Source organism: Heptranchias perlo, chromosome X (assembly GCF_035084215.1).
Source record: "Heptranchias perlo isolate sHepPer1 chromosome X, sHepPer1.hap1, whole genome shotgun sequence".
Classification (NCBI taxonomy): domain Eukaryota; kingdom Metazoa; phylum Chordata; class Chondrichthyes; order Hexanchiformes; family Hexanchidae; genus Heptranchias; species Heptranchias perlo.
In genome coordinates, this window is record NC_090370.1 from 16,399,495 (window position 1) to 16,414,915 (window position 15,421).

The window sequence follows — 15,421 nt, forward strand, 5'->3', positions numbered from 1 at the left end:
CACCCCGCAACCTTGCCACTGCCACTGGGCAGCCTACCCTGCTCCCTCTTGGCCCTCCTCTCGGGCTCCATACTACCACTCTTGCCACACTGCTTCAAAGGTGTCACCCAATAGTTGAAGCCCTGCTGCTGCCCTGTTATGAAGAAATTTTGCTCCTCATTGACCTGCTATAACTCTCCCCCTACCCTTTTAACCAGCTAATGGGGCTCGTACTGGCCGACACGCACTGCCTCTCCTCCCCATTTTGATCTGCCATCCTTGCCAGGCTCCGTCTTCTGCCCTCCTCCTGCTGTTTCAAAAGGATGACACACAGGTACTTGCAGCCACATCCACCTCGATTATGAAGAAATTCGGCTCCCAATCGACCCTGCTATCTTCAACCCCAACGACAAATAAATATCCTCCACTGGGCCACATCAAATTCGTTTCCTCCAATCCCACTCAACCTCCATATGGATAAAAAATTCTTCCCCCCAGTCCCCACTCCCATGAGTCCTGCTCCTGTTCGTTATTGATCCAAAATTCCCCCAGCTCTTCATCATAAAATAAATCATTGTCTTGACATTAATTTGGTTAATTTCTCCTCATTCCTCTCCAGATGGCTCCGTTACCCACCCACCTGCCGCACTTTCGACACCATTTTCGCAATCTGCTACATGTAGAAATAAATCTTTTATTTTAAGTTCTCTCCCTGTGCCCATCCGCACTGCTCTATTTCCCTCCGTCCACTCTCATTACCCACCTTCTCGCCCCACTTTCTTCTCCATTTGCACCCCCCCACCCCTCCCTCACATCCCACCTTCTGCATATTCAAACACGACAAACCTCCAGCTCTGCTGTATCATATATCAAAACTCTTCTCTTAGCATAACTCTCCCATTTACTTCCTTGAACATATTCCCTATCACACACTTTGGATTCACTGCATTACCAGGGGAGGTCCACTGGTATTAAAAAAAAACAACAATGAAAAGTGTTACAGTTGAAATGGAGGAATTGCATGTTTGGGAAGAACAGAATTGGTTGTATAATCACCAAACAGGCTGCAATGTTAATGTAACAATGCAAGGGTGCGAAGACCAGATTCTGCCCTGGATTTTATACAGTTGGAGAGAATGGTTTTGGGGAGCATTGGCCCAGGCTCCCAGAAATGTTAAGACTTCAGTTTCATACCTGCATGATAAGCCACTGATCCTCTACTCCAGCCTGGATGCCGATTTTTTGGGTAGTCCTAAAAAAGGAAATGAAAAGTAATCAAATGCTTTGCTGGGGACTTTTCAGTGGGGCAAGGGGAAACTGCCTCTCAACATCAACACACAAACACAGCGACAACTAGAATAAATGGCTTCATTAGAGATTGATATCCTCTGCTCAGTGTGCAATGACTTGCCTTATTTTAGTTTGATAGGAAATCTTGTAACATACCCATTCTTTCAATTAATTACTTTGTGTTCATTAGGATGAGGCATTCGAGTGCTGAAGAATGGAACACTTTCCATTTCAGACACAGAGGGGTGATTTTAAACCCCAAGAATGGGAGGGTTGGGGGTGGGTGGGAGTTGAAAACAGTTGTTTTTTGCTTCGCGACCGCAACCCACCCGTTCTTAGGGTTTAAAATCACCCCCCTAGTGTCAGCACGAAACACTCCCAGGGCAGGTACAGTACGGGTTAGATGCAGAGTAAAGCTCCCTCGACACTGTCCCATCAAACACTCCCAGGGCAGGTACAGCACGGGTTAGATACAGAGTAAAGCTCCCTCTACACTGTCCCATCAAACACTCCCAGGGCAGGTACAGGGTTAGATACAGAGTAAAGCTCCCTCTACACTGTCCCATCAAACACTCCCAGGGCAGGTACAGGGTTAGATACAGAGTAAAGCTCCCTCTGCACTGTCCCATCAAACACTCCCAGGGCAGGTACAGCACGGGTTAGATACAGAGTAAAGCTCCCTCTACACTGTCCCATCAAACACTCCCAGGGCAGGTACAGGGTTAGATACAGAGTAAAGCTCCCTCTACAATGTCCCATCAAACACTCCCGGGGCTGGTACAGCACAGGTTAGATACAGAGTAAAGCTCCCTCTACAATGTCCCATCAAACACTCTCAGGGCAGGTACAGCACGGGTTAGATACAGAGTAAAGCTCCCTCTACACTGTCCCATCAAACACGCCCAGGGCAGGTACAGCACGGGTTAGATATAGAGTAAAGCTCCCTCTACACTGTCCCATCAAACACTCCCAGGGCAGGTACAGCACGGGTTAGATACAGAGTAAAGCTCCCTCTGCACTGTCCCATCAAACACTCCCAGGGCAGGTACAGCACGGGTTAGATACAGAGTAAACCTCCCTCTCCACTGTCCCATCAAACACTCCCAGGGCAGGTACAGGGTTAGATACAGAGTAAACCTCCCTCTACACTGTCCCATCAAACACTCCCAGGGCAGGTACAGGGTTAGTTACAGAGTAAAGCTCCCTCTACACTGTCCCATCAAACACTCCCAGGGCAGGTACAGCACGGGTTAGATACAGAGTAAAGCTCCCTCTACACTGTCCCATCAAACACTCCCAGGGCAGGTACAGCACGGGTTAGATACAGAGTAAAGTTCCCTCTACACTGTCCCATCAAACACTCCCAGGGCAGGTACAGGGTTAGATACAGAGTAAAGCTCCCTCTGCACTGTCCCATCAAACACTCCCAGGGCAGGTACAGGGTTAGATACAGAGTAAAGCTCCCTCTACACTGTCTGATCAAACACTCCCAGGGAAGGTACAGCACAGGTTAGATACAGAGTAAAGCTCCCTCTACACTGTCCCGTCAAACAATCCCAGGGCAGGTACAGCACGGGTTAGATACAGAGTAAAGCTCCCTCTACACTGTCCCATCAAACACTCCCAGGGCAGGTACAGCATGGGTTAGATACAGAGTAAAGCTCCCTCTGCACTGTCCCATCAAACACTCCCAGGGCAGGTACAGGGTTAGATACAGAGTAAAGCTCCCTCTACACTGTCTGATCAAACACTCCTGGGGCAGGTACAGCACAGGTTAGATACAGAGTAAAGCTCCCTCTACACTGTCCCATCAAACACACCCAGGGCAGGTACAGGGTTAGATACAGAGTAAAGCTCCCTCTACACTGTCCCATCAAACACTCCCAGGGCAGGTACAGCACTGGTTAGATACAGAGTAAAGCTCCCTCTACACTGTCCCATCAAACACTCCCAGGGCAGGTACAGCACTGGTTAGATATAGAGTAAAGCTCCCTCTACACTGTCCCATCAAACACTCCCAGGGCAGGTACAGCATGGGTTAGATACAGAGTAAAGCTCCCTCTACACTGTCCCATCAAACACTCCCAGGGAAGGTACAGCACTGGTTAGATATAGAGTAAAGCTCCCTCTACACTGTCCCATCAAACACTCCCAGGGCAGGTACAGCATGGGTTAGATACAGAGTAAAGCTCCCTCTACACTGTCCCATCAAACACTCCCAGGGCAGGTACAGCATGGGTTAGATACAGAGGAAACCTCCCTCTACACTGTCCCATCAAACACTCCCAGGGCAGGTACAGCACTGGTTAGATATAGAGTAAAGCTCCCTCTACACTGTCCCCATCAAACACTCCCAGGGCAGGTATAGGGTTAGATACAGAGTAAAGCTCCCTCTGCACTGTCCCATCAAACACCTCCAGGGCAGGTACAGCACGGGTTAGATACAGAGTAAAGCTCCCTCTCCACTGTCCCATCAAACACTCCCAGGGCAGGTACAGCACGGGTTAGATACAGAGTAAAGCTCCCTCTACACTGTCCCATCAAACACTCCCAGGGCAGGTACAGGGTTAGATACAGAGTAAAGCTCCCTCTACACTGTCCCATCAAACACTCCCAGGGCAGGTACAGCACGGGTTAGATACAGAGTAAAGCTCCCTCTACACTGTCCCATCAAACACTCCCAGGGCAGGTACAGGGTTAGATACAGAGTAAAGCTCCCTCCACACTGTCCCATCAAACACTCCCAGGGCAGGTACAGCACGGGTTAGATACAGAGTAAAGCTCCCTCTACACTGTCCCATCAAACACTCCCAGGGCAGGTACAGCACGGGTTAGATACAGAGTAAAGTTTTTCTGCTCTGCCCAAATCCCAGAAGAGCACTCCCCATGGTATCAGTGTGACAGTTTTCCATTTCCTAAGCAGCCACCCTGTGGCCTGAGTGAGACTGCCAAATCAGTGGCATATTAAGGGTTTTAATATGTAAAAATATATTTTGCAATAACATTATTACAATTACCTACTACATTGTCCTTTGTGTCTTTCAATACCTTCATTAAAGTTTTCACTTCAAGGTCTCAGCTTCTCTCAAAAGCCTGGGCTTCAACATGAATTTTTAAATAAAAACAGCTGGGCAGAAATTCCAACCAATTCTGTGCATTCTGAGCAGTGCTGTTTGCAGACTTTTCGAGCCTGCAATCTGTGCATCAACGTGACGTGAAGGTGAAAGGGCCTTTGTCCCAATGCTGCGAGCATCGGAGTTTGTTTTCTTTTCCCACAAGACTTTGAAAAAACTGGAGTTTGAATTCTCAAAGCTTTATTTCAGGCAAGTGATGACATTTAAATTTATTAATAACTGCTCTTTTTCTGTTATGAACTGCTCACAGAGACAACACCCGTGATTGGAGCAGCTGTGGTTTCTTTGTTGGCCGTTAGAAACCAAAACAGATTGTTTGACAATAGATTTCTTTTCAGGCACTCCCCTCTATTAAGTTTTTTTTTAAAAAAACTCTTCTGAACCACTTTTGAGGTTTTAGAAAAGAAAGACTTGCATTTATATAGTGCTTTTCACGATCTCAGGACATCCCGTAGTGCTTTACAGCCAATAAAGAACTTTTGAAGTGTAGTCACTTGTAATGTAGGGAAACACGGCAGCCAATTTGCGCACAGCAAGCTCCCACAAACAGCAATGTGATAATGACCAGATAATCTGTTTTAGTGATGTTGGTTGAAGGATAAATATTGCCCAGGACACGGGGGAGAACTCCCCTGCTTGTCTTCAAAATAGTGCCATGCGAACTTTTACGTCCACTTGAGGGGGCAGACCCTCGGTTTAACATCTCAGCCGAATGATGAGTGAACTATATATCTATTGGAAAATGTAAATGATCAACTTTTAAGCATATTAGGAGGCCAATTGTGTTTGTTTATGGAAATATATGTTTATTAAAGACTGCATCATTGGCAAGCTCACTAATAGAGCACTAAAGGATCAATGTTGCACTTTTGCACTGTTGACACGTGCTGGGAGCACACCGCCCGTGATTTCCTATCGATCATGGAAAGCAGAACGTTGACCCTTAAATGCAGACAGTAATGTAAGAACAGGAAGTAAGTGACGATCGGGGGAGGAGGTTAACTTGCATAATATTCCCCCCCTCCCACACAAACTGCATTCTTTCTCAATGGTCTGAAAGAGGCCAACGGGCCATTTGAGTCTCATTCACTTGGGCTCCCCTCCTCTGCGAGGCTATTAAACCCTGCTCCCTCCTTATACTGCCAGATCCTGGCCTGCAGTGCTCCAAAACCCAATCCTAGCCCTGCTGTATCCCAGCATCCCTTTCCCAGTCTTCTCCCGCACTTCCAGACCCCTTCTCAAGGCTCACAAATTCCTAGACTGTATTTCCAATGCTGCCTGATCCCAGTGTAGATTGGTAAGGATGGGAGTGATGGGTAAGCAGGACTGGATATAGGCAGCTGAGTTTGGAAAACTTGGAGTTGTGTGTATAGTGGGAGGTCAGTAAGGAGGGCTTTGGAATAGTTGAGGCTAGAGGTGCCAAAAACATGGAAAAGAGTTTCAGTGTCAGAGCAGCTGAAATCAGGATGGAGACAGTCAATGTTGCAGAGGTAGAAATAAAGCAATCAGTGATGGATAGGATGAAAGATCTGAATTACAGCTCCACGTCAAACAGGATGCCAAGGTTTCACACCACCTGGTTTAGACCAAGTACGTGGTTGAGGAGAAGGATGGAGTCAGTGGCATGGGTTTGGAGTTTATAATGGGGGCCAAAAAAATTGCTTCAATCTGCCTGATGTTCAGCTGAAGGAAGCTGTGGCTCATCCATGACTTGTGGGCAGACAGCCAGTCTGACAGCTTGGAGGTGGTTATGAGGCTGAGTGGTGGTGGTGGTGGAGAGGTAGAGTTGGGTGTTATTAGCATACATGTGGTACCCGATCCTGTATCTGTGGAAAATGTCATCAAGGACTGGCAAATGTATGAGGAAGAGGAGAGGCTAAGGACAGATCCTTGGGGAACTCGAGAGGTGATAGTGTGGGGGTGGGAAGGGAAGCCTCTGCTGGAGATGTGTTGGCTGCATTCGGACAAGTAGGAATGGAACCAAGCAAGGGCTGAGCTGGACAATGGAGGAGAGATGATGGGGAATGATGGCATGGTTGATTATGTCAAATGCTGCTGAGAGGTTGAGAATAAAATCACCTCAATCACCATCACAGAGAATGTCAACCTTTCACTGCTGTGAGAAGGGCAGAAGCCAGACTGGAGGAATTTGAACAGACTATTTTGGGAGAGTTGAGCATGGAGCTGGGAGGTGATAGCACATTTGATGACTTCAGAGAGGAAAAGAGAGGTTAGACATGGTTTACTAGATGGAGAGCATTGGGAGTGGGGGGTTGAGGAAGTGAAGAGGCAGTTGAACGGATGGTCTCAATCTTGAGGGGTGAAGAAATCCATGTGCTCTTCACACGATATTGGAGGTGAAGGTGGAGGGGGTAGGAGAAAAGGGTTTGTGAAGGCATTAATCATGAAGAGGAAGACCCTAAGATTGTCCTTCCCCTCCAAGATGATTCTGGAGGTTTTGGCAGCAGTGAGCAAAGGATGGTAAAACTTGACATGATTGAGCCAAATCTGGCCATGAATGACTCGACCAGTTGTGCACCATATACACTTGAGTTTATGGCCATTGGACTTGAGGGCATGAAGATGGGGACTGTACCAGGTTGAATAGCAAGGGTGGAAGACAATGAGTCATTTGGTGGAAATGAGGCGAGGAAGTCGTTTAAATAAATGATCTATGCGGCAAAGGCGTCATGATGGGTGGTGGGCTTGTTCAAGAGGGACTCGAGCCTAGAACAGTGGCAGGAGAGAAGGTAGGTTGAGGAATAGTGTTGAGTAGAAGGAAGGTTCAAGCGAGGATCGGTGCTTCAGAAGGTGGATGTGGAAGGGGGCATAAATGGATGGGGAGAAGAGGAGGAAAGAACAGGGCAGGGCCCAGAAATGGCTGACAGAAAAAAGTGGGAGTACGGGGTTTGGGTCTGGTGGGACAGCCAAGTTCACGCAGAAATGAACACAGAGGGAACCGTTACGTTACATGGACTGGGGCAAAGAGCTAGGCATCACAAGGAAGGGTGATTAGGAAACCAATGTAATAACTGAGGATTGGTCTCGAGAGGAAGGGGAGAACCTCCAGACAGAAGGCAGTGGAGAAGTGACGTCTGGTTTGGGCGTCAGCAAAATAGCTCTTTATAGAAAAGGCAAACAAAATATCAATAGTACACGTCAGAAGTTTTTCTAAAATATAAAAACACCTGCTCTGTTGGGGTGTGGGCACTTCAATTACAAGTACTTACTCCTTTATAATATTAACTGAATTTTCTAATCTCTAGATGGCCACTCAGATTATTACCTTGGTCTGGTACATTGGATAAGCTTCATCTTTTTATTCTCACTGCTTGACACTGTTAACCTCAGCACTATCAGTAGCTGTGAGGAGCACAGTACTGTATTGTTCCACCCCTCTCTCAGGATTAAACACACAGCCTCACATGTAATTACACAGATAAACTACACGTTTGAACTTATACAACACTGGAGTAGCTTCTTTTGGATAACAATCGACTTCACAAGATGACTAATTACTACGTTAGCTGTCTGAAATATATTGAATAACCAGAACCAGGTGGGTCTATTAGTATAGAAGGAGCAAACGTCCCACAATGCACAAGCTATTAGTTACAGCTTGCCCCAGATTGAAATCTACTGCCCACTCACGATGGTGGCTCATTCCCCAACTCTTCCAACTTTAAACTCACTTCCACTGGTAATCAGAGCATCATTAGTAGTACTCATGGAATCAACCAGGCCCTGAACAAGCCTCCCTTTCTCACTGAAGGAGGAAGTAGCCATGTGCTGGAGAATGCAGCATTACAACTAATTTTTTTTCACCTCCAACATTCTCATCTCTCGAGAGTGCTGACTGTTGCCACATGCACCAGCTGCCCTCTGATACTTTGCCCAAGTGGCCATCCTTCATGTGCAAGTTTAAACAGGATATCTGACCACAGGGCCATCAGAGCTGAGCCCAAACCTGTCTTCACCAAGGACAATTAAAGGGGTTTGGGGCCCCCTGCAAGGTCTGCTCTGCCTCTCCCCCCAAAACTGTGGTACTCAAACAGTGAAGAAGTGGACTGTTATTCTTGGTTGTCCAGGGCACACATCCTCCTGGAAAATTCAGAAATTGTCAGGTAATATGGGATTTTATCCATTCTATCCATAGTTTTATGTGGTTTTTGTCCAGGATGTAACATAACTCACAAGGCAGGAGTTCCCGATTCTATTTAGACAATGACCACCTCGATCCTGTTTTATATGAGCTCAACAGAAATATCTCTTGTAATGACACAGTGTGAGCATTAATCGATGTTCCTTCACTTCACTAAATGTCAATGTTTCTAATCAGTTTCAGTATATAACAAGAGACATTTCCTCAACATTATATCTGACAATATCAATTAGGCAGACAATTTCAGCCAAAGCAGTGAACCTGGAGTCTTGTTAGCAGAAACTGAACTGCTGAACATAAGGTTTAAAACCTTAATAAAATTATTCCTTTTCATTCAATCATGGATTACAAAAAACTTTGAAAAAAGTTCACAAAAATGTTACTTCTGTTCCGCTCGCCTTCTTTCTCTGTTATTCCGAGGGTTAATTCCCAAAGCTCCAGCATCTTTAACAGAGGGTAAGAAGGCTGGAGCTGCTGGAACAAGGGAAGACTATGTATTTTGAAGAGTTCTCCTGAGAGGAGTCGGGCCAGCCATTTGAACTATCATCCATATTAGTTTGAGACAATGGGGGGGTTGTTAATAATGTCCAACAACATGTAATGTCAGAATGGATTCATTCATATGAGCTTAGTTTTGGAAGGTGGGGGGAGGAAAGTGAGGGGAGAAGTGCTGCCAGGGAAGCACACACCGAGAAAGACAGTAACCAGTTTGGATGGCAGCTCAACTTGTCAATCCCCAGACACAAAGAGCTGGAAGGCCTTTGCCTTCCTGTTCCGCCATAAGTATAGTGCTAACTAGATTCAGGATGTATGCTAGTCCGAGAAATGTATTTAGCCTGCCAGCAGGAGTAGTGTGGTGTGCTTCATTATTTTCTAGGTTACGAGAAGCATTTCCGAGATAAGTTAAAATTAATTGTAAACATTACTTTTTGTTCACATTATATGAAATATAAATTAGCTTGTTGAATGAATCTCGTCTCATTTAAGTGTTCATCAGTTGGCCTTTCGGAAGTTAGGGGAAGTACGTATAGGGGCATAATATCAGAAGCACAATATCTGGTTCACATAACATGGGGTTTCTTTGTTACGACCCCTCAAGTCATTGCAACGTATGAATTTGGGCGTTAAAGGTAAACTTCTGATTATGTCATTTACAACAGCACTTTCAAACTCCCAACTGTCTAGCCTTTGGCCCTTTGTTCACCACAATACTTCTGCAGCTGTCAATCTGCTCAATCACTCCCTCACCACCATCTTTGATGCCCATGTCCTCAGTAAAACCCTTACTCCCTCCCACCTTGGTCATTCCCCCGGTATGGCCCCCATCTTCACTCTCTTAAGTCCAAGGGGTACAGACTTCACCACAGTGGCACACACCTGTTTAGTCATTGATCACCAGATCTGGCTGGGCCACACAAAGCACTACTGGGCCTCACTCTCCTCTGCCAAAACTGCTCACTACTCCAGGATCATCCTGGAATGCAAAGATAATCCCGGGATTCTTTTCTCCACTACAAACCATCTTCTTAAACCTCTCTCCCCTGCACCTCCACCCTTACAAGTGCAAGGAGCTCATGGACTTCTTTGTCACGAAGACTGAGACCATCTGTTCAACTGACTCTGTGGCATCCCTCCTTTCCTCTTGCCCACCAAGCCAAACTTCCCACAAGGTTCTCCCCACCCTAGCCCTGAACCTGATTCTTTCTCTAATTTCTCTCCAATCTCCCCTCATGCCCTCTCCATGCTCATCTTGTCCATAAGACCCACCCCCTACACTCTCGACCCTATTCTTACTAAACTGCTGACCACCCATCTTCCTTTCCTGGCCCCATGCTAGCTGATAGTGTAAACGTTTCCCTCTCCTCTGGTATCGTTCCCATCCCTTTCAAATTTGCCGTCATCCCCCTCCTCAAAAAACCCACCCTTGACACCTTTGTCCTTGCAAACTACTGTCACAAATGACTCCCTCTGTGACTGCGGTACACTATTCCTCCTCATCCTTCTCCACCTGTCTGCAGCCTTTGACACGGTCGATCACACCATCCTCCTCCAATGCCTCTCCTCCGTTGTCCAGCTGGTTCCACTCTTACCCATCAAGTCGTAGTCAGAGAATCTCCTGCAATGGCTTCTCTTTCCACCCCTGCACCGTTACCTCTGGAGTCCCCTAAGGATCTATCCTTTGCCCACTCCTATTTCTCATCTACATGCTGCCCCTCAGCAGCATCATCTGAAGACATGACGTCAGGTTCCACATGTATGCTGACAATACCCAGCTCCACCTCACCACTACCTCTCTCAACCCCTCCACTGACTCTGTGTTGTCACTCTGCTTGTCCGACATCTAGTCTTGGATGAGCTGCAATTTCCTCCAATTAAACAGCAGGAAGACTGAAGCCATTGTCTTCAGCCCCCGCCACAAACTCTGTTCCCTCGTCACTGACGCCATCACCCTCCCCAGCCACTGTCTCAGGCTGAAGCAGACTATTTCTAACCTCTGTGTCCTATTTGACTCTGAGCTGAGCTTCCGATCCCATATCCCTCCCATCACAAAGACTGCCTATGTCCACCTCCATAATATCGCCTGTCTTAGCCCATCTGTTGCTGAAACCCTCAACCATGCTTTTTTCACCTCTAGACTTGACTATTCCAATGCTCTCCTGGCCGGCCTCCCATCCTCCACCCTCCATAAACTTAAGCTCATCCAAAACTCTGCTGCTCATGTCCTGTCCCACTCACCCATCAACCCTGTGCTCGCTGACCTATATTGGCTCGCGATCCAGCAACGCCTCAAATTTAAAATTCTCATCCTCTTGTTCAAATCCCTCCATGGCCTCTCCCCTCCCTTTCTCTGTAACCTCCTCCAGCCCTACAACTCTCCGAGAACTCTGCGTTCCTCCAACTCTGGCCTCTTACACATCCCCACTCCTTTCACCCCACCATTGGTGGCCGTGTCTTCAGCCGTCTAAGCTCTAAGCTCTGGAATTCTCCTCCTTTAAGACATAAGAACATAAGAACATAAGAAATTGGAGCAGGAGTAGGCCAATCGGCCCCTCGAGCCTGCTCCGCCATTCAATAAGATCATGGCTGATCTGATCCCAACCACAAATCTAAAGAACACAAGAAGTCGGAGCAGGACCCGGCCACATAGCCCCTGGGCCCTCTCCGCCACCCACAGGGCATTGACCGATCCGAACTCAGCTTCATGTCCAATTTCCTGCCCGCTCCCCATAACCCCTAATTCCCTTTACTTCTAGGAAACTGTCTATTTCTGTTTTAAATTTATCTAATGATGTAGCTTCCACAGCTTCCTGGGGCAGCAAATTCCACAGGCCGACCACCCTCTGAGTGAAGAAGTTTCTCCTCATCTCAGTTTTGAAAGAGCAGCCCCTTATTCTAAGATTATGCCCCCTAGTTCTAGTTTCACCCATCTTTGGGAACATCCTTACTGCATCCACCCGATCAAGACCCTTCACAATCTTATATGTTTCAATAAGATCGCCTCTCATTCTTCTGAACTCCAATGAGTAGAGTCCCAATCTACTCAACCTCTCCTCATATGTCCGCCCCCTCATCCCCGGGATTAACCGAGTGAACCTTCTTTGTACTGCCTCGAGAGCAAGTATGTCTTTTCTTAAGTATGGAGACCAAAACTGTATGCAGTATTCCAGGTGCGGTCTCACCAATACCTTATATAACTGCAGCAATACCTCCTTGTTTTTATATTCTATCCCCCTAGCAATAAAAGCCAACATTCCGTTGGCTTTCTTGATCACCTGCTGCACCTGCATACCAACTTTTTGATTTTCTTGCACTAGGACCCCCAGATCCCTTTGTACTGCAGTACTTTCCAGTCTCTCGCCATTAAGAAAATAACTTGCTCTCTGATTTTTCCTGCCAAAGTGCATAACCTCACATTTTCCAATATTATATTGCATCTGCCAAATCTCCGCCCACTCACCCAGCCTGTCTATATCCCCTTGCAGGTTTTTTATGTCCTCCTCACTCTCTACTTTCCCTCCCATCTTTGTATCATCTGCAAATTTTGATATGTTGCACTCGGTCCCCTCCTCCAAATCGTTAATATAGATTGTAAAGAGTTGGGGACCCAGCACCGACCCCTGTGGAACACCACTGGTTACTGGTTGCCAGTCCGAAAATGAACCATTTATCCCAACTCTCTGCTTCCTGTTTGATAACCAATCCTCCACCCATGCCAGAATATTACCCCCAATCCCGTGATTTTTTATCTTAAGTAATAATCTTTTATGTGGCACCTTGTCGAATGCCTTCTGGAAGTCTAAATACACTACGTCCACTGGTTCCCCTTTATCCACCCTATACGTTATATCCTCGAAGAACTCAAGCAAATTTGTCAGACATGACTTCCCCTTCATAAAGCCATGCTGACTTTGTCCTATTAAATTATGCTTATCTAAATGTTCCGTTACTGTCTCCTTAATAATAGACTCCAAAATTTTACCCACCACAGATGTTAAGCTAACTGGCCTATAATTTCCAGCCTTCTGCCTACTACCCTTTTTAAATAACGGTGTTACATTAGCAGTTTTCCAATCTGCCGGGACCTCTCCTGAGTCCAGGGAATTTTGGAAAACTATCACCAAAGCATCCACAATCCCCACTGCCACTTCCCTCAAGACCCTAGGATGGAAGCCATCAGGTCCAGGGGATTTATCCGCCTTGAGTCCCATTATTTTACTGAGTACCATCTCTTGAGTGATTTTAATCGTATTTAGCTCCTCCCCCCCGAGAGTCCCCTGTTTGTCCAGTGTTGGGATATTCTTAGTGTCCTCTACTGTAAAGACTGAAACAAAATATTTGTTCAGCATTTTTGCCATCTCCATGTTTCCCACCATTAATTTCCCGGTCTCATCCTCTAAGGGACCTCCTTAAAACTTACCTCTTTGACCAAGCTTTTAGTCACCCCTCCTAATACCTCCTCCTCTGTGTCAATTCTTGTCTGATTACCCTCCTGTGAAATGCCTTGGGATGGTTTCCTATGGTAAAGGCACTATATAAATGCAAGTTGTTGTTGTTGGATGTGGTGTCCACTTACAAAAGTGAGTGGTGAGACTAAATCAGAGAGAATTTCTAGTGCAGACCTGGAATTTGTAGCTTCTATAGCTCCTCTATTCCCCAGACCCAAGGAACTCGATCAATGTGCTTTTAACAACTTAGAAAGATAAATCAGAGCTCTGCAAGATTAATGCAACTTGGGGGTAGGGGGAGAAACTTGTGTGGGGGGGTGGGGAGGGGTTGGTTCAGATGCCTTGAACCAGCTCATGTCCATACAGATAGTGATCAAGAACGAGACCCTAGCTGATTTGCTATGACTCCGAGCTCAATTGTAGCATCGAGAACTGCCCTAGCTGAGATCAGCTAACTAAATGCAGTTCAGGGATAGAGCCGAGAATCATCCTGGTCTGTGCAGCTTAGTATCACACAGGTGAGTATATTTTCCAACTGGGGGAGCCTCAAATTTTTACTTTCAAAATAAACACTCAATATATGTAAGCTGCTCTGACACACATTCCACACTTGAAGGAAATGATTCATATGTCAGTTGTTTGTATAAAGAAAAATAGTGACACCACACCCTGCCCACAAATATACAGTGATTCAAATCCATTTACTCTAATAACAATGTACCTGTTATTGCTACGGCACATATGTAATTACTTAATTTCTATACAACCTGAAAGGGTCTCAGTTACAAACAGCCACAGTCTTAACACTTTCATTGTCTCAATATGCTTAAGGTTAGGTCATACATGGCACTCACACTGTACCTGCAGCACAAAAGTTAAGCACACCCTGCAGGGTATTACCGTGACAATATACTACATCTGTACATTTATTACACCCATACCACAAAATGGTCGCACATTATAATCAAAGGACATCCTTCTCACACTTTCTTCATTAGAGTTTGAGATTTAGGAGGAGCACTACCTTCAATATGGAAACTCCAAGCTACATATATGAGGGCGGAGACGAGCACGATGTACACAGGTTCCTTGCTCGGAACCTTTTTCTCGAACACACAAATTACGAGGTCCATTTCTGATCGTCCTTAGTCATGTGTGAGTCACTTATTCCAACTTCCTGGGCTTTACTCATGTGCTGTGAATAAGTCTATAAGGAATGCTCCAGCAATTGTTCTTGAAATAAATGACACACAATGGCAGCTTCCCCTGATGGCTTAATGGCTACATGTACTACTCAGGGTAGCGCTGAGCCATGCAGACTAGGAATGTCCCAGGTTCTACCTCTGGTCCGTGCTGAGGTAGCTTATCGCAGTTTAGGCAGCAATAGACATACAGGTGACCTCGATGTCACTGTCTGGACTCACATGAAGCATGGTCTCTTGGTACCTGTGGGACTGCACTCCTTCATAAGTCAGTGCCTTCAGGACAGAAGAAAATTGCAGAGGAAAAAACTGATGTACAAAGGTGACACGCGATGGCATTCTCCTTGGGATGTTGAACTTTAGAAAATAGGTTTAAGGTAAGCATTCATTTCTAAAAACTTGAGGTAGTTTACAGTAAAAACCTTTTGAATTAATTTTATCCCCTTGAATCATCAGCTCTGAAGGACAGCAGCAGAACTCCACCCTAACCTGATAAAGTGCTATACACCTGACCCATTATTTTCGACAATTATCTTGTCATTGGTATTTCACAGATCTCAATTATCACACGAACCGTCCATTAAACACAGCACTGCTGTTTTTCTTTCAACATGACTACTTAATGTCTTGTTTGGATCAGAAAGTATTGAATTTGTGGCATTTTTAACCACACATTACGCACTGCCTCAGGTAAAAGGGCCAGCATTC

General features: G+C 45.9%; 1 protein-coding gene across 2 annotated transcripts in view; it reads right to left on the reverse strand.

The window, feature by feature from the left end:
* spryd3 (SPRY domain containing 3) overlaps positions 1-15,421 on the reverse strand; it is a 332,651-nt gene that overhangs the window by 105,352 nt on the left and 211,878 nt on the right. For both annotated transcript variants that reach the window (XM_067976783.1, XM_067976782.1), the window contains exon 8: positions 1,174-1,231. In XM_067976783.1, coding sequence (XP_067832884.1) covers positions 1,174-1,231 — 58 coding nt within the window. The remainder of the gene's footprint in view (positions 1-1,173; positions 1,232-15,421) is intronic.